At 49.6% G+C, this 24,790-nt stretch overlaps 1 protein-coding gene across 5 annotated transcripts in view; it reads left to right on the forward strand.

Annotated features, from left to right (window-relative positions):
• The window catches only part of LOC129836453 (girdin-like), a 95,734-nt gene that overhangs the window by 20,276 nt on the left and 50,668 nt on the right, over nt 1-24,790 (forward strand). For all 5 annotated transcript variants that reach the window (XM_055902637.1, XM_055902638.1, XM_055902640.1 and 2 more), the window contains exon 4: nt 17,927-17,996. In XM_055902637.1, coding sequence (XP_055758612.1) covers nt 17,927-17,996 — 70 coding nt within the window. The remainder of the gene's footprint in view (nt 1-17,926; nt 17,997-24,790) is intronic.

Below are 24,790 nucleotides of genomic sequence, written 5' to 3' on the forward strand. Positions count from 1 at the left end.
ATGGACATGTTAGAAATGTTATCAATTCTCTAGTTTCTATTAAAGGGGGTTAACCACAGTATCTATAGTGAGCACATGGTAGTGTAGCTTGGTATTGCTTTGTCTGTCAAACTTCTGCAGTGTAGCTTCACTCTTTAATATCAGGGTAGGAGGAACATTATTGAGTTACTGATCATGCTGACTCATCTCAAAGTCTTCCGGCGTCAGGCTAGAGACCTCCACTCCTCTGGGACTACCCCCCCCCCCCCCCCCCCTTCATATATGTTTTACAGTGTCAGCTCTCTCATGTATATACCATGTGTCCCAAGGTTTCTGCTATTGCACTTATAGACTGTCTAGACACACTGCTGCTTAAATATGTGTAGGCGCTAGTCACTCGATGATATAGGAAGGTAATAGCCTTTTGGGGGTTCTGTTGTTGGCATGGATAGGGTGTTACTACAGTACGATGCTGTATTGTGGTGGTGTTTTGTAGGAAGAAGCAATACTCATGAGTTGTTTCTGTCAGAAGGATTGATTAGAGCCAAGTTGCCAACGCTTTCCTAGGTATAACTTTGTAGTATTATGCTAAGAGTGCATGAGATTTTCACTTTAAAATTGCATAACTTTTTATTTATGAAGTAGGCTATTCATTCTTTGTCATGTTCTTTCAGGATCTTCATCACTCAGATGTACATCATACCTTCTTCAGCTAGGCTTTGGTCATTGGGATCAGGGCATGAGGTAATCATTGCTGGATGCATCGCTCACAGGTACTTCACAGTCCACTGGATTCCACTGTGAAGCTGTGATCCTCACCAGTTCACTGAATTCCACTGTGAAGCTGTGATCCTCACCAGTTCACTGAATTCCACTGTGAAGCTGTGATCCTCACCAGTTCACTGAATTCCACTGTGAAGCTGTGATCCTCACCAGTTCACTGAGTGCTGCCTGGTGATTCATCAAGTCTGTGGTGGGCCAGAAGGCGCTTTGGAGATCTAACTCGTTAATTCTATTTCACACTGGAATTAGTCATTTTACAAACATTCCAAGCTGCATTTTAAGTGATAATGTGGAGAGGATGTTGGGATTTATTGCATTTTTAGTTTCCTAGTAATGATATTTAGTCATTTTGGGTTTGCCAGTATTGTTGAGATTAGTCCTGTTAAGGCCTCTCTTCTAGGCTACTCAATCCAAATAAATGTTAGAACACTTTTTAATTTGGTGGTCTCGGGTTGGCACGCATACAGTACAGAGCTGTTTGGAGCTCTCACCAGCCAAACAATTTCCATGTGTGTAGCATCACGTCAAGCTCCAAAACAGACATGACTTATAGGCCTACACTTTTCAGTATCGATATGAATTGAAGAGTGGACCTGTGTTATGTCGCCCTTTAGCACTGCTTTGCTTTGGGGTGTGTTGTGAAGGCAGTTGCTCGTTTTGTTTTCACTGCGTTAAAGGGAACAGAGCTCCATTCACACACAGGGCCTGGTCCTCGGGGAACTGAGCCTCATGTATCATGTGACCCCACCCCATGCCCAGTTTAGAAGCCATTAAAGAGGGGATGGCACACTCACAGCCCAGATCCTCTTTGCTATCATCCAAACGTTAAATAATCCTCCACATATGAGGCTTTAATGCTGCATGTGTCTACTCAGAGCCCCAGAGTAGTGGAGCTTGTTTTAGAGGCTCAGGGAGACTGTTCCCCTCTCGGTTAATGCTGGCAGACTTACACAAAGACTGTGGGCTAGAGGGCTGAGATGGCTAGAGCAGAGCCTCAGGTGGATGTTGTTGTTTTTGTCTTGGACTTCATCATGGAAAGATTTAAAGGAATGTGTGTGATGTGTTGTTATGTGTTGTTATGTGTTGTTATGTGCTGTTATGTGTTGTTATGTGTTGTTATGTGAAAGCTTCAAGATGGAGGTTGTTTTTCTTTCTTTGAATGATCACCATCATCGGCAATCCACAACATTTATTTCATTTGGGAACCTCGTAATCCGTAAGGGATTTCTTCCATGGCCCTAGCATCTGAAACATGAGTGAATCCAGTTTATTAGGGAATGTAGGCCTGCTTGTGGCTTGAGGCTAATCTCACATGCTAAACCTAAATGTCCAGTTGATGTCAGAGCTGTTCCCGATAGCTGGTAAACACGCATCATCCCCAACGGCCTCACAGTGTTGTCCTGGGTTGCTTGTTTATTTTTCAGAGGCCATAAAGATATGATTGAAGCTAGATTCTACTCTGCAGCCCCTGTATATATATATATACCACTCTAGATAGTAGGAAAGTATAGAGAATGTGATTTTTATGGCTTAGTGGAGTTGGATTTTACAGCTCATGGCATCATGTGCCACGGCCGATAATGGAAGAAGACCAAGGTGCAGCGTGGTCAGCGTACATTTTCCTTTTTATTTAAAATGTTGCCAACAAAACAACAAATGAAAGAAACAACCGTGAAGCTTACAAGGGCATTAGTGCCACAAACAAAGTTAACTTCCCACACAGAAAGGAGGGAAAGGACTACCTAAGTATGGTTCCCAATCAGAGACAACGATAGACAGCTGTCCCTGATTGAGAACCATACCCGGCTAAAACAAAGAAATACAAAAACATAGAAAATAGAACATAGAAGGCCCACCCAAATCACACCCTGAAAATAGAGACATAAAAAGCTCTCTAAGGTCAGGGCGTGACATCATGTTCATCCATCTAAAAAGAGATGGTCTCGCCGTGTTCAGAGAAATTATAATTGTATGATCTATCATGAGTACTGCCCCTGTCTTAATATAGCCTAATATATAGCCTAACAAACCACCCTCGTTGAGCAGTTAACACTCAAACTGGGAGGAGTACTCTCTGTTAACACTCAAACTGGGAGGAGTACTCTCTGTTAACACTCAAACTGGGAGGAGTACTCTCTGTTAACACTCAAACTGGGAGGAGTACTCTCTGTTAACACTCAAACTGGGAGGAGTACTCTCTGTTAACACTCAAACTGGGAGGAGTACTCTCTGTTAACACTCAAACTGGGAGGAGTACTCTCTGTTAACACTCAAACTGCACCCTTTCCCAACATCCTGATCCTCACATAATCAGTTGAGAGGCTGGCTAAAATGAAACCCCTACAGAGAGAGGCCTATTTTTGACGGAGAGTAAGTGATCCATCCCCATAACCTGCTTTAGTACAGAAGTGTTTTAATTTAGCCAAGAATGACCCGAGTTCGTTACTCTAGAACCTTGCGCTACACCACTATTTCTATCTAGTAAGTGTTCTCATGACATTATAGCCACTTCAGCAGATGCACTTTATCCATAGAGACTTACACTTACAGTGAGGGGGAAAAAGTATTTGATCCCCTGCTGATTTTGTACGTTTGCCCACTGACAAAGAAATGATCAGTCTATAATTTTAATGGTAGGTTTATTTGAACAGTGAGAGACAGAATAACAACAACAAAATCCAGAAAAACTCATGTCAAAAATGTTACAAATTGATTTGCATTTTAATGAGGGAAATAAGTATTTGACCCCTCTGCAAAACATGACTTAGTACTTGGTGGCAAAACCCTTGTTGGCAATCAGAAGTCAGACGTTTCTTGTAGTTGGCCACCAGGTTTGCACACATCTCAGGAGGGATTTTGTCCCACTCCTCTTTGCAGATCTTCTTCAAGTTATTAAGGTTTCGAGGCTGGCGTTTGGCAACTCGAACCTTCAGCTCCCTCCACAGATTTTCTATGGGATTAAGGTCTGGAGACTGGCTAAGCCACTCCAGGACCTTAATGTGCTTTTTCTTGAGCCACTCCTTTGTTGTTTTGGCTGTGTGTTTTGGGTCATTGTCATCCATCCATTATCACCCATTTTCAATGCCCTGGCTGAGGGAAGGAGGTTCTCACCCAAGATTTGACGGTACATGGCCCCGTCCATCGTCCCTTTGATGTAGTGAAGTTGTCCTGTCCCCTTAGCAGAAAGATACCCCCAAAGCGTACATGTTTCCACCTCCATGTTTGACGGTGGGGATGGTGTTCTTGGGATCATAGGCAGCATTCCTCCTCCTCCAAACACGGCGAGTTGAGTTGATGCCAAAGAGCTCCATTTTGGTCTCATCTGACCACAACACTTTCACCCAGTTGTCATCTGAATCATTCAGATGTTCATTGGCAAACTTCAGACGGGCATGTATATGTGCTTTCTTGAGCAGGGGGACCTAGCGGGCGCTGCAGGATTTCAGTCCTTCACGGCGTAGTGTGTTACCTATTGTTTTCTTGGTGACTATGGTCCCAGCTGCCTTCAGATCATTGACAAGATCCTCCCGTGTAGTTCTGGACTTAATCCTCACCGTTCTCATGATCATTGCAACTCCACGAGTTGAGATCTTGCATGGAGCCCCAGGCCGAGGGAGATTGACAGTTCTTTTGTGCTTCTTCCATTTGCGAATAATTGCACCAACTGTTGTCACCTTCTCACCAAGATGCTTGGAGATAGTCTTGTAGCCCATTCCAGCCTTGTGTAGGTCTACAATCTTGTCCCTGACATCCTTGGAGAGCTCTTTGGTCTTGGCCATGGTGGAGAGTTTGGAATCTGATTGATTGCTTCTGTGGACAGATGTATTTTATACAGGTAACAAACTGAGATTAGGAGCACTCCCTTTAAGAGTGTGCTCCTAATCTCAGCTCGTTACCTGTATAAAAGACACCTGGGAGCCAGAAATCTTTCTGATTGAGAGGGGGTCAAATACTTATTTCCCTCATTAAAATGCAAATCAATTTATAACATTTTTGACATGTGTTTTTCTGGATTTTGTTGTTGTTATTCTGTTTCTCACAAAATAAACCTACCATTAAAATTATAGACTGATAATTTCTTTGTCAGTGGGCAAACGTACAAAATCAGCAGGGGATCAAATACTTTTTTCCCTCACTGTAGGTTGTCTTATTGAGCATGCATGGAAGAGCAGCACATTTCAAGCTTCATTTAGATTAAAGTAGAGAGAACAGAGCTTGATTTTGTAAGAGGGGCGGGGCACTGTTGGCACCTGCCAGAAGATGCCTGTCTTTGTGAGTGGTAGGGCAGGTTTCAGACCCTACGGGAGGAGAGTGTGGGCTGAGCTTGTGGAGGTGCCTCCATCTTGGGCATGAGCAGTAGCAACAGCCCCCTCTGCAGCCCCAGGGCTCCATACTAAAACCAATCGAACTGATAACTCTTGAGAACAAAAGGAGGACAGGACTAATGGCCATGTGTTCTGTCCACCAGGCTAGGTCCTTGACAGTCTGACCCCTGGGGTCATTTGGTCAGCTGATGCTACTAGTGAAGGAGACAGCAGGTATGATTACATGGATGAGAGGTCTGTCATTTATCCAAATCGGCACTAAATCTATGATCTCTTGGAAATTACAGTAACCTTGGGCCAGGATTGAATTCTTCCCTACATTAGCAGATCTGATATAACCAGGCACAGTAGAGACCATGTTTTATGTCACTATTCACACCGGGAGGTATTCTGAATTCTTTGCGCTGAACTCATTCAATTACATAATATTTTAAGTTGTGTACGCTTCTCTCAACTCTGAATCAGACCTACAATACAGTCTAAAGGTTTCATTCACTCCTGCATTTTTTGAAATCCTCAACATTAGGAGATCTTTTCTTGCATTAATTTAACACGATACAGATCTGTCTCCGCATGGTGTTAAGTGGTGTGAGACTATGGTGTGTAACTAACTAGCCGGTGCTCAGGTGAGAAAGAGGAAGGCTGCTGTGGTGCAGCTTGTTTCCATTGTGTTGCTTTCTGGAGTTGCAGCCTCTCCCCCTCTTTCCCTGCTCTCCCCCTCTTTCCCTGCTCTCCCCCTCTTTCCCTGCTCTCCCCCTCTTTCCCTGCTCTCCCCTCTTTCCCTGCTCTTCCTTTTTCCCTGCTCTCCCCCTCTTTCCCTGCTCTTCCTCTTTCCCTGCTCTCCCCCTCTTTCCCTGCTCTCCCCCTCTTTCCCTGCTCTCCCCCTCTTTCCCTGCTCTCCCCCTCTTTCCCTGCTCTCCCCCTCTTTCCCTGCTCTCCCCCTCTTTCCCTGCTTTCCCCCTCTTTCCCTGCTCTCCCCCTCTTTCCCTGCTCTTCCTCTTTCCCTGCTCTCCCCTCTTTCCCTGCTCTTCCTTTTTCCCTGCTCTCCCTCTCTTTCCCTGCTCTTCCTCTTTCCCTGCTCTCCCCCTCTTTCCCTGCTCTCCCCCTCTTTCCCTGCTCTCCCCCTCTTTCCCTGCTCTCCCCCTCTGTCCCTGCTCTCCCCCTCTTTCCCTGCTCTCCCCCTCTGTCCCTGCTCTCCCCCTCTTTCCCTGCTCTCCCCTCTTTCCCTGCTCTTCCTCTGTCCCTGCTCTCCCCCTCTTTCCCTGCTCTCCCCCTCTTTCCCTGCTCTCCCCCTCTTTCCCTGCTCTCCCCCTCTTTCCCTGCTCTTCCCCTCTGTCCCTGCTCTCCCCCTCTTTCCCTGCCCCTCCTCTTTCCCTGCTCTCCCTCTTTCCTCTCCTCTCTGTGTGTCTTCTTCTGCTGTCTGAACAGCTTAAGCCCCTCTGCAGATTCATATTCACAGCATGTTTGTACTGTACAGTAGAGGATTGAAGTCCGCAGTGCTATGCCCAGAAGTGTGTGCATGCACACATGTGTGCGAACGAGAGACACCCAGCGAAGATTCACCCGGCTGGGGAGAATAAACCCTGTTGTCGTTGCTATGGTAACCAGCTCTGAGTGCAGATTCAGAATGGTTGTGATTCAAGCATTCCAAGTTCTTAAGCAGGCAAGCAACCATCTTCCCGCTCTTCTCTTCTTCCTCGCCAACACACACACACACACACACACACACACACACACACACACACACACACACACACACACACACACACACACACACACACACACACACACACACACAGGTGCACTCTCACTCTGCTGCACAATTGCACCCCTGTTTCAGTGGTGCTGGTAGCGGAACGTGGGGAGTTGGAGGTAGTGAGCGGCTTAGACAGACAGAGACAGAAACACAGCAGTCTCAGAGAACCTCCCCTCCCTCTCTCCTTCCATCCCTTCCTACAGCTGGTTCCTGAGCTGGGGATCCACACAGCCAGGGCACACTGTGTTGATGCCCAGCCCAGTCCAGCCCCGCTGAGGAAGAAAATGAGGTAGGTAGATCAGCATAAAAGTGCGTAGAGACGGGCCACGCTAAATGGCAATTGAACCATGATTAAATGTGCCTACTGTGAGACCAGCGGCCCCGGTTGTTGTCAGCTCGAATGTTGTCATTAAAACATTGTTTGATTGGTTGACAAGATGAACAATGCTCATTGGTCAACCATGCATCTTTTAGTGCCTCGAGCACCGAGCTAGCGGTGCCGCTCATGGGAGCAAGCACCACAAACCGTGGAGCTTGCAAAACTGCTTGCGTTTTGCTGCCCTACTCATTGACATCTTTGTTGCTTACTGTCTGTAAGCATCTTAAAGCATATGGCAGCAACTGTATTAGAAAGGTATATCAGCAGGACAGAAGATGTCAGCAAGTCGTTTTATTGTGTCAGCAGAGCACACTGTCTCATAAGCAAATCTATGGATTTCACATGACTGGGAATACAGATATGCATCTATTGGTCACAGATACTTTAAAAAGAAAGTAGGGCCTAGTCTATCAGGAAAAAGAACATGGCCTAGTTAGCCAGGTAGCCTAGAGGTTAAGAGCGTTGGGGCAGGTAACCTAACGTTGGGGGGGTTGGGGCAGGTAACCTAACGTTGGGGAGGTTGGGGGAGGTAACCTAACGTTGGAGGGTTGGGGCAGGTAGCCTAGCGTTGGGGGGGTTGGGGCAGGTAGCCTAACGTTGGGGGGTTGGGGCAGGTTGCCTAACGTTGTGGGGGTTGAGGCAGGTAGCCTAGCGTTGGGGGGTTGGGGCAGGTTGCCTAGCGTTGGGGGTGTTGGGGCAGGTTGCCTAGCGTTGGGGGTGTTGGGGCAGGTTGCCTAGCGTTGGGGGTGTTGGGGCAGGTTGCCTAGCGTTGGGGGGGTTGGGGCAGGTAACCTAGCGTGTGGGGGTTGGGGCAGGTTGCCTAGCGTTGGGGGGGTTGGGGCAGGTTGCCTAGCGTTGGGGGGTTGGGGCAGGTAGCCTAGCGTTGGGGGGGTTGGGGCAGGTAGCCTAACGTTGTGGGGGTTGGGGCAGGTTGCCTAGCGTTGGGGGTGTTGGGGCAGGTTGCCTAGCGTTGGGGGGGTTGGGGCAGGTTGCCTGGCGTTGGGGGGGTTGGGGCAGGTTGCCTGGCGTTTGGGGGGTTGGGGCAGGTTGCCTAGCGTTGGGGGGGTTGGGGCAGGTTGCCTAGCGTTGGGGGGGTTGGGGCAGGTTGCCTAGCGTTGGGGGGGTTGGGGCAGGTTGCCTAGCGTTGGGGGTGTTGGGGCAGGTTGCCTAGCGTTGGGGGTGTTGGGGCAGGTAACCCTGTTGGGGGGGTTGGGCCAGGTAACCTAGCGTTGGGGGGGATTGGGGCAGGTAACTTAGCGTTGGGGGGATTGGGGCAGGTTGCCTAGCGTTTGGGGGGTTGGGGCAGGTTGCCTAGCATCTGGGGGGTTGGGGCAGGTTGCCTAGCATTGGGGGGGTTGGGGCAGGTAGCCTAGCGTTGTGGGGTTGGGGTTGGGGCAGGTAACCTAGCGTTGGGGGGGTTGCGGCAGGTAGCCTAGAGGTTAAGAGCGTTGGGGCAGGTAACCTAACGTTGGGAGGGTTGGGGCAGGTAACCTAACGTTGGGGAGGTTGGGGGAGGTAACCTAACGTTGGGGGGTTGGGGCAGGTAGCCTAGCGTTGGGGGGGTTGGGGCAGGTAGCCTAACGTTGGGGGGTTGGGGCAGGTTGCCTAGCGTTGGGGGGGATTGGGGCAGGTAGCCTAGCGTTGGGGGGGTTGGGGCAGGTAGCCTAACGTTGTGGGGTTTGGGGCAGGTAGCCTAGCGTTGGGGGTGTTGGGGCAGGTTGCCTAGCGTTGGGGGGGTTGGGGCAGGTTGCCTGGCGTTGGGGGGGTTGGGGCAGGTTGCCTGGCGTTGGGGGGGTTGGGGCAGGTTGCCTAGCGTTGGGGGGGTTGGGGCAGGTTGCCTAGCGTTGGGGGGGTTGGGGCAGGTTGCCTAGCGTTGGGGGGGTTGGGGCAGGTTGCCTAGCATTGGGGGTGTTGGGGCAGGTTGCTTAGCATCTGGGGGGTTGGGGCAGGTTGCCTAGCGGTGGTCAGGTAGCCTAGCGTTGGGGGGGTTGGGGCAGGTAGCCTAGCGTTGTGGGGTTGGGGCAGGTAACCTAGCGTTGGGGGGGTTGGGGCAGGTTGCCTAGCGTTGGGGAGGTTGCGGCAGGTTGCCTAGCGTTGGGGGTTTTGGGGCAGGTTGCCTAGCGTTTTTTCAGGTTGCCTAGCATTGGGGTAGTTGGGGCAGGTAATCTAGCGTTGGGGGGGTTGGGGCAGGTAACCTAGTGTGTGGGGGTTGGGGCAGGTAACCTAGCGTGTGGGGGTTGGGGCAGGTAGCCTAGCGTTGGGGGGTTGGGGCAGGTTGCCTAGCGTTGGGGGTGTTGGGGCAGGTTGCCTAGCGTTGGGGGGGTTGGGGCAGGTTGCCTGGCGTTGGGGGGGTTGGGGCAGGTTGCCTAGCGTTGGGGGTGTTGGGGCAGGTTGCCTAGCATTGGGGGTGTTGGGGCAGGTTGCCTAGCGTTGGGGGTGTTGGGGCAGGTTGCCTAGCGTTTGGGGGGTTGGGGCAGGTTGCCTAGCATCTGGGGGGTTGGGGCAGGTTACCTAGCGTTGGTCAGGTTGCCTAGAGTTGGGAGGGTTTGGGCCGGTAACCTAGTGTTGGGGGGGGGGGGGGGGTTGGGGCGGGTAACCTAGCGTTGGGGCAGGTAACCTAGCGTTGGGGGGGTTGGGGCAGGTAACCTAGCGTTGGGGAGTTGGGCCAGATAACCTAGCATTGGGGGGGTTGGGGCAGGTAACCTAGCGTTGGGGGTGTTGGGGCAGGTAACCTAGCTTTGGGGCAGGTAACCTAGCATTGGGGGGGTTGGGGCAGATAACCTAGCTTTGGGGCAGGTAACCTAGCATTGGGGGGGTTGGGGCAGGTAACCTAGCGTTGGGGCAGGTAGCCTAGCCTTGGGGGGGTTGGGGCAGGTTGCCTGGCGTTTGGGGGGTTGGGGCAGGTTGCCTAGCGTTGGGGGGGTTGGGGCAGGTTGCCTAGCGTTGGGGGGGTTGGGGCAGGTTGCCTAGCGTTGGGGGGGTTGGGGCAGGTTGCCTAGCGTTGGGGGTGTTGGGGCAGGTTGCCTAGCGTTGGGGGTGTTGGGGCAGGTAACCCTGTTGGGGGGGTTGGGCCAGGTAACCTAGCGTTGGGGGGGATTGGGGCAGGTAACTTAGCGTTGGGGGGATTGGGGCAGGTTGCCTAGCGTTTGGGGGGTTGGGGCAGGTTGCCTAGCATCTGGGGGGTTGGGGCAGGTTGCCTAGCATTGGGGGGGTTGGGGCAGGTAGCCTAGCATTGTGGGGTTGGCGTTGGGGCAGGTAACCTAACGTTGGGAGGGTTGGGGCAGGTAACCTAACGTTGGGGAGGTTGGGGGAGGTAACCTAACGTTGGGGGGTTGGGGCAGGTAGCCTAGCGTTGGGGGGGTTGGGGCAGGTAGCCTAACGTTGGGGGGTTGGGGCAGGTTGCCTAGCGTTGGGGGGTTGGGGCAGGTAGCCTAGCGTTGGGGGGGTTGGGGCAGGTAGCCTAACGTTGTGGGGTTTGGGGCAGGTAGCCTAGCGTTGGGGGTGTTGGGGCAGGTTGCCTAGCGTTGGGGGGGTTGGGGCAGGTTGCCTGGCGTTGGGGGGGTTGGGGCAGGTTGCCTGGCGTTGGGGGGGTTGGGGCAGGTTGCCTAGCGTTGGGGGGGTTGGGGCAGGTTGCCTAGCGTTGGGGGGGTTGGGGCAGGTTGCCTAGCGTTGGGGGGGTTGGGGCAGGTTGCCTAGCATTGGGGGTGTTGGGGCAGGTTGCTTAGCATCGGGGGGGTTGGGGCAGGTTGCCTAGCGGTGGTCAGGTTGCCTAGCGTTGGGGGGGTTGGGGCAGGTAGCCTAGCGTTGTGGGGTTGGGGCAGGTAACCTAGCGTTGGGGGGGTTGGGGCAGGTTGCCTAGCGTTGGGGAGGTTGCGGCAGGTTGCCTAGCGTTGGGGGTTTTGGGGCAGGTTGCCTAGCGTTTTTTCAGGTTGCCTAGCATTGGGGTAGTTGGGGCAGGTAATCTAGCGTTGGGGGTGTTGGGGCAGGTAACCTAGTGTGTGGGGGTTGGGGCAGGTAACCTAGCGTGTGGGGGTTGGGGCAGGTAGCCTAGCGTTGGGGGGTTGGGGCAGGTTGCCTAGCGTTGGGGGTGTTGGGGCAGGTTGCCTAGCGTTGGGGGGGTTGGGGCAGGTTGCCTGGCGTTGGGGGGGTTGGGGCAGGTTGCCTAGCGTTGGGGGTGTTGGGGCAGGTTGCCTAGCATTGGGGGTGTTGGGGCAGGTTGCCTAGCGTTGGGGGTGTTGGGGCAGGTTGCCTAGCGTTTGGGGGGTTGGGGCAGGTTGCCTAGCATCTGGGGGGTTGGGGCAGGTTACCTAGCGTTGGTCAGGTTGCCTAGCGTTGGGGGGGTTTGGGCCGGTAACCTAGTGTTGGGGGGGGGGGGGGGGGGGTTGGGGCGGGTAACCTAGCGTTGGGGCAGGTAACCTAGCGTTGGGGGGGTTGGGGCAGGTAACCTAGCGTTGGGGAGTTGGGCCAGATAACCTAGCATTGGGGGGGTTGGGGCAGGTAACCTAGCGTTGGGGGTGTTGGGGCAGGTAACCTAGCTTTGGGGCAGGTAACCTAGCATTGGGGGGGTTGGGGCAGATAACCTAGCTTTGGGGCAGGTAACCTAGCATTGGGGGGGTTGGGGCAGGTAACCTAGCGTTGGGGCAGGTAGCCTAGCCTTGGGGAGAATGGGGCAGGTTGCCTTGCGTTGGGGGGTTGGGGCAGGTAGCCTAGTGTTGGGGGGGTTGGGGCAGGTAAACTAGCTTTGGGGCAGGTAACCTAGCATTGGGGGGGTTGGGGCAGGTAACCTAATGTTGGGGGGGGTTGGGGCAGGTTACCTAGCATTGGGGGGTTTGGGGCAGGTAACCTAGCGTTGGGGGGGTTGGGGCAGGTTGCCTAGCGTTGGGGCAGGTAGCCTAGCATTGGGAGTGTTGGGGCAGGTAACCTAGCATTGGGGTAGGTAACTTAGTGTGTGGGGGTTGGGTCAGGTAACCTAGCGTTAGGGCAAGTAACCTAGCATTGGGGGGTTTGGGGCAGGTAGCCTAGCGTTGGGGCAGGTAGCCTAGCATTGGGAGTGTTGGGGCAGGTAACCTAGCATTGGGGTAATGCACCAATTTGTAAGTCGCTCTGGATAAGAGCGTCTGCTAAATGACTTAACTGTAATGTAAAATGTAAATGTAGGTAACTTAGTGTGTGGGGGTTGGGGCAGGTAGCCTAGCAGTTAGGAGCTTTGGACCTGTATCTGGTTCGAATCCTGAAGCTGCTAAGGTTAAAACATCTGCTGTTCTGCCCTTGAGCAAGGCATTAACTCCCAACAACAACTGCTCCCTGGGCGCCGATGACGTTGGCGTCGATTTAAGGCAGCCCCCCACACCGGCTTTGGTTTTTGCAACTGACTAGGTATTCCCTTTCCCCTTGCCTAACCAAAAGTTTGCTGGTTTTAATCTCCAAGCCGACTAGGTGAAAACTCTGTCTGTGCCCTTGAGCAAGGCACTAAACCCTTATTGCTCCTTTAAATCGCTCATGTAAGCATCTGCTAAGTGACTAAAAGGTAAATGTACATTGAACAAAGATATAAAGGCAACATGTAAAGTGTTGGTCCCATGTTTCATGAGCTGAAATAAAAGATCCCAGAAATGTTCCATGTGGACAATAAGCTTAATTAGAAATTGTCGCATGTTGCATTTTATTATTTTTTTCCAGTATAGGTAGGTTCCATGTCAGGAGGATTCACATTCTGGCATAATGAGGGTTGTGGATGTTTTGCACAACTGCTTTTGTTAACACCATGTTATCGCATAAATGAGTTCTGTTTTGATGCACTGTGTGAAAACACTGTTTGAGCTGAGCAACATGGTACTAGAGAATGAAGGCTTGGTCTGAGCAACATGGTACTAGAGAATGAAGGTTTGGTTTGAGCAACATGGTACTAGAGAATGAAGGCTTGGTCTGAGCAACATGGTACTAGAGAATGAAGGTTTGGTTTGAGCAACATGGTACTAGAGAATGAAGGTTTGGTCTGAGCAACATGGTACTAGAGAATGAAGGCTTGGTCTGAGCAACATGGTACTAGAGAATGAAGGTTTGGTCTGAGCAACATGGTACTAGAGAATGAAGGTTTGGTTTGAGCAACATGGTACTAGAGAATGAAGGCTTGGTTTGAGCAACATGGTACTAGAGAATGAAGGCTTGGTTTGAGCAACATGGTACTAGAGAATGAAGGTTTGGTTTGAGCAACATGGTACTAGAGAATGAAGGCTTGGTTTGAGCAACATGGTACTAGAGAATGAAGGCTTGGTTTGAGCAACATGGTACTAGAGAATGAAGGCTTGGTTTGAGCAACATGGTACTAGAGAATGAAGGTTTGGTTTGAGCAACATGGTACTAGAGAATGAAGGCTTGGTTTGAGCAACATGGTACTAGAGAATGAAGGCTTGGTTTGAGCAACATGGTACTAGAGAATGAAGGCTTGGTTTGAGCAACATGGTACTAGAGAATGAAGGCTTGGTTTGAGCAACATGGTACTAGAGAATGAAGGTTTGGTTTGAGCAACATGGTACTAGAGAATGAAGGTTTGGTTTGAGCAACATGGTACTAGAGAATGAAGGTTTGGTTTGAGCAACATGGTACTAGAGAATGAAGGCTTGGTTTGAGCAACATGGTACTAGAGAATGAAGGCTTGGTTTGAGCAACATGGTACTAGAGAATGAAGGTTTGGTTTGAGCAACATGGTACTAGAGAATGAAGGCTTGGTTTGAGCAACATGGTACTAGAGAATGAAGGCTTGGTTTGAGCAACATGGTACTAGAGAATGAAGGCTTGGTTTGAGCAACATGGTACTAGAGAATGAAGGTTTGGTTTGAGCAACATGGTACTAGAGAATGAAGGCTTGGTTTGAGCAACATGGTACTAGAGAATGAAGGCTTGGTTTGAGCAACATGGTACTAGAGAATGAAGGCTTGGTTTGAGCAACATGGTACTAGAGAATGAAGGCTTGGTTTGAGCAACATGGTACTAGAGAATGAAGGTTTGGTTTGAGCAACATGGTACTAGAGAATGAAGGTTTGGTTTGAGCAACATGGTACTAGAGAATGAAGGTTTGGTTTGAGCAACATGATACTAGAGAATGAAGGTTTGGTTTGAGCAACATGGTACTAGAGAATGAAGGCTTGGTTTGAGCAACATGGTACTAGAGAATGAAGGCTTGGTTTGAGCAACATGGTACTAGAGAATGAAGGTTTGGTTTGAGCAACATGGTACTAGAGAATGAAGGTTTGGTTTGAGCAACATGGTACTAGAGAATGAAGGTTTGGTTTGAGCAACATGGAACTAGAGAATGAAGGTTTGGTCTGAGCAACATGGTACTAGAGAATGAAGGTTTGGTTTGAGCAACATGGTACTAGAGAATGAAGGTTTGGTTTGAGCAACATGGTACTAGAGAACTGAAACTCCAGCAACAGACCTCTGATTGTAACGTGACCCAGTTTTGAAGCGCAATGAACTCGGAGCTGATCAATAATTCAGGAGTAGACCGTGTGAACAGGAAGTGTAATCTATTCACCTCTCTCTCTCCACTGACACATCTGCTGAACTGTTTTACAGATTGACTCTTTTCTCACCATGAATATTGCCAGGCAATGTGCCACTCTGGATGATAGGGATGCTTTTCCATTTCAAAGCACTGCAGTATTTCTGCCACCCCATTCTCATTATACCAGATCAACATAACACCCCACAGTGTGGTTCCCATTCCTGACTGTTTTATGTTTTATGCATGAGAGATGGGCTGTAAGCTCCTGTTAGCATGGGCTAATCCAACCTCCATATTTTAACACACAAACACTTATTTTAATATGCAAACCCGGGTTTTAGCATTGATTCAGGCTCTGTGATTCAGTAGTTAGCTCTAGGCTGTTTGTTTGTTTTGCCTAGTCAAGCATCCATAATGAAACATCATGGAGTTTATCATTGGCCAATATGTACACGCCTCCCCCTTCTCCTTTACATAGAATTCAACCCCCCACTTCAAGCAGACAGGAGATTTAAAGATTGTGAGATGTGCATGAAATTCACATTTTCATGATCCATCAAACAGGAATACGCTTGATATCCTATATCTTGAATCTGAGGCTTTCCATTCCCTGTGTTTTCCCTCCATGAAATAGGAGATTCTTAACCCAAATAGAGAGAGGGTGACATTGAGAGCATGTGCTGTGGGTAGACTGGGTAAAGATTACTCAGGCTTTTGACGCAGTGCCTGACTGTGCTATGTGCTCGTACTGCAAACGTGCCTCCCGAGAGAGACAGGGGTGTGTGTGTGTGTGTGTGTGTGTGTGTGTGTGTGTGTGTGTGTGTGTGTGTGTGTGTGTGTGTGTGTGTGTGTGTGTGTGTGTGTGTGTGTGTGTGTGTGTGTGTGTGTGTGTGTGTGTGTGTGTGTGTGTGTGTGTGTGTGTGTGTCAGTGAGGGGGAGGCAGCAGCTAGAAAAGGGACAGGTGTTGTGTGTAGTCAAGAAATAAGAGTGTTTGTATTTGTATCTCTGTGGGTTCCTAACTACCCAAGGCCACAGTTGCTGTCTTGGGGTCTGACTCAGCAGTCAGCACCTTAAGCCACATGGGTGTTCTGTGCTTCTCACTTCAAAATGCATTTAGGTGGGATAGCATTTAATGATGAGAAATCACATGCTATTCTACTCAATCTATTCTATTCTGGAAGCATGGACAAATGTTAAGGTACTCCCTTCCTGTGGGGTTAGCCATATAATCCTCCTCCCTTCTTTCACCAGCACAGCAGAGCAGCAGCTAGTCCACACTGACGCTCTTATCCTGACTGACACATAAAACCACGGCAACCATGTCAAATTCTCTTTGTGTAACCCCAGGAAACAAATGACCTTGAGAACATTCTGACATCCTGTCCCTGGGCTAGTGTGACAGGCATCATCCGTTTTTTGTCCACGCGTGTCTGTTTTTCCTCCTGTCATGTCATACACGGCATATGAAGGTCTACAACAGTACATCTCTCTGAACAGAGACAAGCTTATTAACAGCCTGATATGACCAGTAGACATAATTATTTCCCCTCTGTTGCCTTGACACCAGTGGTAACAATGTGTTACAAAAACATGGTGTACCTTCTGGCAATAAAAAGCCCAAACTGAAAGGGTTTATTATCCTTCACCATGAGGTAATGACATCAATATGTGGTTTTCCAAAATCTCATGTTAAATAATAATACGCCTCTTTTTCATTGCATCATGGAGAAGAGTGCGTAGGCCCCATGTAACCCTGTTTAAAATGTCGATGTGGAGTTTGCCTCAGTGTACATTAAATATTGAAGATAGTAGCCCTCATGTCCTTTATACTTGAAAAACGACTCTTTCAATTTGACCACAGAAATCTCAGAAGAGGACTCAAATGAAGATTCACTAGATGTATGTTTCTAAATGTTATGACAGGGAGTTGGAGAAATATTTCAACATTGAACATATTTCGAGCGTGTTCTCTGATATAGGCCCTAGTCCAGTATCTCGGGGTTAGTTTAATCGTTAGACACAGATGCACCAACCCAAGCTCTCCGGATGTAATATGAGCTGGACAGATGTAAGGCCACCGCCCCACATATAATTTAATGGTTACTTTGGGTTGGAGTTCTTTGGCCCAAGGCCCAACACGGGCTTAAATTGCTATCCATACACAGTAAGCGCGGTCATTATCAAAGGCCTTGGTTCTGTTCCAAACAGCCAGTCAGTCCGGCAGTCTGTTAGAGATTAGAGACAGGCCCTAGAGCAGTGGGTCAAACCAGCACTGCCCACTAGTCTCATACCAGTCCAACAGACTTCTAAATTACTGAATCAATATTTAAAGCTGTTTAATGACAGTTCTCCCTCATTTAGTGAGTACTTGGCTTTTGACATAATAGACGAAGACCTTGGAGAATCAATCAGTCAGCATGACTGCCTGTCTGTCAGCGTACCAGCAGCAGCATGGTGGTGTACTGAACTAGGAGGAACAGGGGATAAGCAGGTTTCTGCTGATGGTGTGGTGGTGTGTGCCTGGTTTCTGTATGTGTCTTCTTGTGCTTTAAAGTGTGTGTTTTGATGGCCATCCTGTTTTTATGATGGACATATGAAAACCTTGTAGTGAAAGGGGGATTTGAGACTTACAACTTACACAAAGACCATGGTCACTGTTGTCACATGACAGCCAAGCGCACATTCAACACACACACATACAGGACGGGTAACATCATCAAACGATGCCACATGAGACCCTTGCTTTGTCTATTGGTTTACAAATTGATACTCTTTATATAACATCCCCACTGGGCATCCCTCTGTCTGTACCGTCGCTTCAGAGTAAACGGCTTCCCTGAAACTCTCTGGCTTAGCTATCGCATTGTGGGAGAAGGGGAAACGTATTCATGCATGGTTCTGCACTGATCCTTTTAAAGATGGTGTCTCCGTCTTCTCATGCAATCACTACTCATTCTGATGGTCAGTGAAAACAATATGTATAACATCCTGTCAACATCTGTAGTAATAACTCATACTGTAATAACAAGTCACATTGCAACAACTCATACTGTAATAACTGAAAGGGAAAGGGGGATACCTAGTCAGTTGTACAACTGAATGTATTCAACTGAAATGTGTCTTCCGCATTTAACCCAACTCAAACTGTAATAACAACTCATACTGTAATAATAAGTATTTTTGATGTGTTCCTCCAGGAGACCCTCCAGCAGCTGGTGATGATGCCCCTCCCCAACGTGCTGGTGCTGGGCAGGAGCCCTCTCAGTGGTACGTCTTCATCTGACTGACCTGCCAACAATACACACTGTTACACTGGGAGTTCAGTGGGGAAACCTTCCATCTTCTCACTGAGGATGTTACTGTCCTGTATTAGAATACAGTGTAGACTCCTACAGTGTAGACTCCTACAGCGTAGACTCCTACAGTGTAGACTCCTACAGTGTAGACTCCTACAGCGTAGACTCCTACAGCGTAGACTCCTACAGTGTAGACTCCTACAGTGTAGACTCCTACAGCGTAGACTCCTACAGCGTAGACTCCTACAGCGTAGACTCCTACAGCGTAGACTCCTATAGTGTAGACTCCTACAGCGTAGACTCCTACAGCGTAGACTCCTACAGTGTAGACTCCTACAGCGTAGACTCCTACAGCGTAAACTCCTACAGCGTAGACTCCTATAGTGTAGACTCCTACAGCGTAGACTCCTACAGCGTAAACTCCTACAGCGTAGACTCCTACAGCGTAAACTCCTACAGCGTAGACTCCTATAGTGTAGACTCCTACAGCGTAGACTCCTACAGCGTAGACTCCTACATAATGTGAACCCTTTAGAACTTCATTATTATGCACTGAACATCACGTAGGTCTGTTGCTTCATCTAGAAATCAGTTTTCCTCGTCCTTGTGTGTAGATGTCATTTCCACCAGCTAGAATTGCTCTGTTCTCTTCATGGTAAGATATTGGGTTACTGGATAGTCATGTGAAACCAAGATAAAACAAGCCATTGATGATTGTATTGTGTCAAAATATTTGGATTTAGGAAACACATTATTTGTTTTATTTCAAATCAAATTTTATTGGTCACATACACATGGTTAGCAGATGTTATTGTGAGTGTAGCGAAATGCTTCTAGTTCTGACAGTGCAGCAATATCTAACATGTAATCTAGCAATTCCACAACAACTACCTAATACACACAAATCTAAGTGAAGGAATGGAATAAGAATATTTACATATAAAAATATATGGATGAGCAATGACGGAGTGGCATAGGCAAGATGCAATAGATGGTATAAAATACATTATTTACATATGAGATGAGTAATGCAAGATATGTAAACATTATTAAAGTGGCATTATTTAAAGTGACTAGTGTTCCATTTATTAAAGTGGCCAGTGATTTTGAGTCTGTATGTAGGCAGTAGAATATCTGTGTTAGTGACGGCTGTTTAACAGTCTGATGGCCTTGAAATAGAAGCTGTTTTTCAGTCTCACGTTCGCAGATTTGATGCACCTGTACTGACCTCGCCTTCTGGATGATAATGGGGTGAACAGGCAGTGGCTCGGGTGGTTGTTGTCCTTGATGATCTTTATGGCCTTCCTGTGACATCGGGTGGTGTAGGTGTCCTGGAGGGCAGGTAGTTTGCCCCCGGTGATGCGTTGTGGAGACCTCACTACCCTCTGGAGAGCCTTACGGTTGTGGGCGGAGCAGTTGCCGTACCAGGCGGTGATACAGCCCGACAGGATGCTCTCAATCTGTAAAAGTTTGAAGGTTTTAGGAGACAAGTAGTGGTGCAACGGAGCACACCAACTCTCCTATCGGATCACGGTTTTGAGTCACGGATCAGATCATTTTTTCAGATCAGCAAAAAAAAAGGGGAGACAAATTTAACTTTGCTTTCCATGTATTACTTAAAGAACACTTAAAGCAAGGAACTTTTCAATGTTTAAATAACATCTTAAAATAAAATATTCAATACTCAATTGTTAAATTAAAGTGCAATATGAGGCATGATACCTTCTTCCTTTGAACAATAGTGAATGAAACAATAGCCCGTGTCCACGTCATCAGAAAGAAAGGAAAAACAGACCTGAGCTTATAACTTCACATTACTTTTCTAAAAGATGAGGCTGTCTACATTGTCTGGGGAGAGGGTAGACCTCTTTACAGTCACTATGTCCCCTGCCGTGGAGAACACCCTCTTGCTAGGAATGGAAGTGCCAGGCACAGCCAGGTAGCATCTTGCCATTGTGGCAATGTGAGGGTATTTACACACATTGTTTTTCCACCAGTGGATCACCATCCACTGGAATGCCGCTTGCTGCCTTGTAGGATGCCACCTCCTCTTTGATGGTGTTGGCAAACGTTTTGCCTGTGTCATTGCTCACAAAGGTCTCCCCGAAAAACTTCTTCATGGCCAAATTATTTTGTGGAGGAGATGCCTCTGAGTTTGCTCCTGTCGGCTCTGTGGCTTGACCCTGCAGAAAAAATGACTTGATCTATTTAACAAATTATTTATTTTCATTTTTCATAGAACTATAATTGTGGCAATAACATTTAATAAAAGCCGTTATGACAAATAAAAAATGGATGATTCTAATTGTAACAGTCCTGACCTATTTATGTTAGTTTTTATGTGTTTTTGGTCAGGGCATGTGTTTTGGGTGGGCAGTCTATGTTATCTGTTTCTATGTTGGTTTCGGTTTGCCTGGTATGGCTCTTGATTAGAGGCAGGTGGTTTGCATTTTCCTCTAATCAAGAGTCATATTTAGGTAGGGCATTCTCACTGTTTGTTTGTGGGTGATTGTCTCCTGTGATGTCTTCGTTATGTTCGATGTATTCACTTTTGGAGCTGTTTGGCTGTTCGTTCGTTTTGATGTACGTTCCTGTTCGTGAGTTTACGTTTGTTGATGTGAGTTTATGTTCAGGTTCCGTTGTACGTCGTTTTCTTATTTTGTAGTTTGTTAAAGTGTTTGTTTTCGTGTCATCAGTTTTCGTTATAAATAAAGATGGCATATTTCCCTAACTCCGCATATTGGTCAGAAGATCCTTCTCTCCTCACCTCATCCGAGGATGAGGAAAGCGACAGCTATTACAGAATCACCCACCAAAATACAGAGACCAAGCGGTATGGGAGAAATCGACGGAGCAACAAGGACTTCTGGACTTGGGAGGAGATCCTGTCTGGTAGAGGACACTGGGCGCAAACTGGAGAATATCGCTGCTCTCGTGAGAAGAGTGAGGCAGCCACAGCCCAGGAGCGCTGGTATGAGGAGGCAGCTAGGAGACGTGGATGGAAGCCGGAGAATCAAGCTCGTAACCGGAATTATGAGGGGACTCGTTTTGCACGGAAGCCCGAAAAGCCCGTGAGTAACTCCCAAAAATTTCTTGGGGGGGGGCTAAAGGGTAGTGGGCTAAGGGCAGGTAGGAGACCTGCGCCCACTTCCCAGGCTAACCGTGGAGAGCGGGAGTACGGGCAGACACCGTGTTACGCAGTAGAGCGCACGGTGTCTCCTGTACGTGTGCATAGCCCAGTGCGGGTTATTCCACCTCCCCGCACTGGTAGGGCTAGATTGGGCATTGAGCCAGGTGTCATGAGGCCGGCTCAACGCGTCTGGTCTCCAGTGCGTCTCCTCGGGCCGGCATACATGGCACCTGCCTTACGCAGGGTTTCCCCGGTTCGCCTACACAGCCCGGTGCGGGTTATTCCACCTCCCCGTACTGGGCGGGCGACCGGGAGCATTCAACCAGGTAAGGTTGGGCAGGCTCAATGCTCAAGAGAGCCAGTACGCCTGCACGGTCCGGTATTTCCGGCGCCACCTCCCCACCCCAGCCTAGTACCTACAGTGCCTATATTACGCACTAGGTTACCAGTGCATTTCCAGAGCCCTGTTCCTCCTCCACGCACTCTCCCTATAGTGCGTGTATCCAGTTCAGTGCCTCCAGTTCCGGCCCCACGCACTAAGCCACCTGTGCGTCTCCTAAGTCCTGTACACACTGTCACTTCTCCCCGTACTAGTCCTGAGGTGCGTGCCCTCAGCCAGGTGCCACCAGTGCCGGTACCACGCACCAGGTATAGAGTACGCTTTGAGAGTTCAGTGTGCCCTGTCCCTGCTCCACGCACTAGTAGGAGGGTGCTTATCATTAGCCCGGTGCCTCCAGTTCCGGCACCACGCACCAGGTCTACAGTGCGCCGTATCCGGCCAGAGCCATCCGTCTCCCCAGCGCCATCTGAGCCATCCGTCTCCCCAGCGCCATCTGAGCCATCCGTCTCCCCAGCGCCATCTGAGCCATCCGTCTCCCCAGCGCCATCTGAGCCATCCGTCTGCCAGGAGCCTGCAAAGCCGCCCGTCTGCCATGAGCCTGCAAAGCCGCCCGTCTGCCATGAGCCTACAGAGCCATCCGCCAGACAGGAGCCGCTAGAGCCGTCAGCCAGACAGGAGCCGCTAGAGCCGCCCGCCAGACAGGATCTGCCAGAGCCGCCAACCAGACAGGATCTGCCAGAGCCGCCAACCAGACAGGATCTGCCAGAGCCGCCAACCAGACAGGATCTGCCAGAGCCGCCAACCAGACAGGATCTGCCAGAGCCGCCAACCAGACAGGATCTGCCAGAGCCGCCAGCGAGCCATGAGCAGCCAGAGCCGTCAGAGAGCCATGAGCAGCCAGAGCCGTCAGAGAGCCATGAGCAGCCAGAGCCGTCAGAGAGCCATGAGCAGCCAGAGCCGTCAAAGAGCCATGAGCAGCCAGAGCCGTCAGTGAGCCATGAGCAGCCAGAGCCGTCAGAGAGCCATGAGCAGCCAGAGCCGTCAGAGCGCCATGAGCGTCGAGAGCCGTCAGCCTGCCATGAGCGTCGAGAGCCGTCAGCCTGCCATGAGCGTCGAGAGCCGTCAGCCTGCCATGAGCGTAGAGAGCCGTCAGTCTGCCATGAGCGTCGAGAGCCGTCAGCCTGCATGGACCTGCCAGAGTCCTTCAGCCGGGATCTGCCCCTTGTCCCGGTGTTGCCCCTTGTCCCGGTGCTGCCCCTTGTCCCGGTGCTGCCCCTTGTCCCGGTGCTGCCCCTTGTCCCGGTGCTGCCCCTTGTCCCGGTGCTGCCCCTTGTCCCGGTGCTGCCCCTTGTCCCGGTGCTGCCCCTTGTCCCGGTGCTGCCCCTTATTCCAGTGATGGTCCTTATCCTGGTGCTGCCCCTTGTTCTGGTGCTGCCCCTTGTCCCGGTGCTACCCCTTGTCCCGGTGCTGCCCCTTGTCCCGGTGCTAGCTGTTTATTTAGGGGAAGGTAGTGTTAGGGTGGTCAGTAGAAGGGGTAGAAAGAAGAGGGGAGTGACTATGGTGGTGCGGGGACAGCGTCCTGAACCGGAACCACCACCGTGGTCAACTGCCCACCCGGACCCTCCCCTGGACTTTGTGCTAGTGCGCCCGGCGTTCGCACCTTGGGGGGGGGGTACTGTAACAGTCCTGACCTATTTATGTTAGTTTTTATGTGTTTTTGGTCAGGGCATGTGTTTTGGGTGGGCAGTCTATGTTATCTGTTTCTATGTTGGTTTCGGTTTGCCTGGTATGGCTCTTGATTAGAGGCAGGTGGTTTGCATTTTCCTCTAATCAAGAGTCATATTTAGGTAGGGCATTCTCACTGTTTGTTTGTGGGTGATTGTCTCCTGTGATGTCTTCGTTATGTTCGATGTATTCACTTTTGGAGCTGTTTGGCTGTTCGTTCGTTTTGATGTACGTTCCTGTTCGTGAGTTTACGTTTGTTGATGTGAGTTTATGTTCAGGTTCCGTTGTACGTCGTTTTCTTATTTTGTAGTTTGTTAAAGTGTTTGTTTTCGTGTCATCAGTTTTCGTTATAAATAAAGATGGCATATTTCCCTAACTCCGCATATTGGTCAGAAGATCCTTCTCTCCTCACCTCATCCGAGGATGAGGAAAGCGACAGCTATTACACTAATAGCATAGACTAAGATTAGACTGCAGTATATTATTATATAAGTAATTCACTCTTATTTATTTTTTTACCTCTTCAGTGGCCACAATCTCAGTGGTGAGATCACTGTATGTCCTTCGGTGTATGGCAGGGTCTAGGTGAGACAGAGTCTAGGTGAGACAGGGTCTAGGTGAGACAGGGTCTAGGTGAGACAGGGTCTAGGTGAGACCGGGACTTGAACAGACAGGGACTTGAACAGACAGGGATTTGAACAGACAGGGACTTGAACAGACAGGGACATGAACAGACAGGGATTTGAACCTTGGATCCAGTGCAGTAGATTTATGAAGGTAGTCCTGTACATTAGGGGGGTATCTGGGGTTCAGGTCCTCTCTAAAGGCAGCCTTGACATCTCTAGTGATGGTGCTGTCTTCTTCACTTGGGGCCTTTGATAGTAGGATCCTTGTTTTCAGAGGTAGGATCATGGACACAGACAGTGCAGGTTCAGTGCTCAATAGGGTTGTAACCGGTTTGAGGGGTTTGAGCCCCTGGAGGACCTCCTCTGCCACTTTCACGTCATCATCAGACAAGGTGACGATGTCTTTATGTTTTTTCAGGGTCTTGTCTGTCAGTGCAGAGTATACAGCTGTCTGCTGCTCAAGATAGCTCTCCAACATGTCATAAATGGAGTTCCATCTTGTTGTGACATGGTGTATGAGCTTGTGGGTTGGTAGCTGTAGCATCTCTTGCTTGGTCTTAAGCACATGAGCGGCTGTTGTGCTTCGGTGGAAACAGGAAACTACCGTCCTGATCCTCCCAAGGAGGCGGTCCATCTGGTTCACTGAGATTCCCCTTTGGGATGCTAAATTGATCACATGTGCAAAGCAAGCTATCTGTGGCCCCAGTCCAGCTTCTATCACTGCATTTACTTGGTTCTTGGCATTATCTGTGGTGGTTGGGATATTGCTATTGGGCCTCTAGCTTCCACTCTGCTACTGCTTCTAGCAGTACCTGCACCGGATTTGTGCCTGTGTGACTCTCATAGAGGGGGCGTGTCTGTAGCACCGGACTCCCACTCCTCTGTGGTGTAGTGAGCAGTCACAGTCACATAGATTTCTGTTACCCTGGAGGTCCACTCCTCTG

Source organism: Salvelinus fontinalis, chromosome 37, assembly GCF_029448725.1.
Source record: "Salvelinus fontinalis isolate EN_2023a chromosome 37, ASM2944872v1, whole genome shotgun sequence".
In the NCBI taxonomy this organism is placed as follows: Eukaryota; Metazoa; Chordata; class Actinopteri; order Salmoniformes; family Salmonidae; genus Salvelinus; species Salvelinus fontinalis.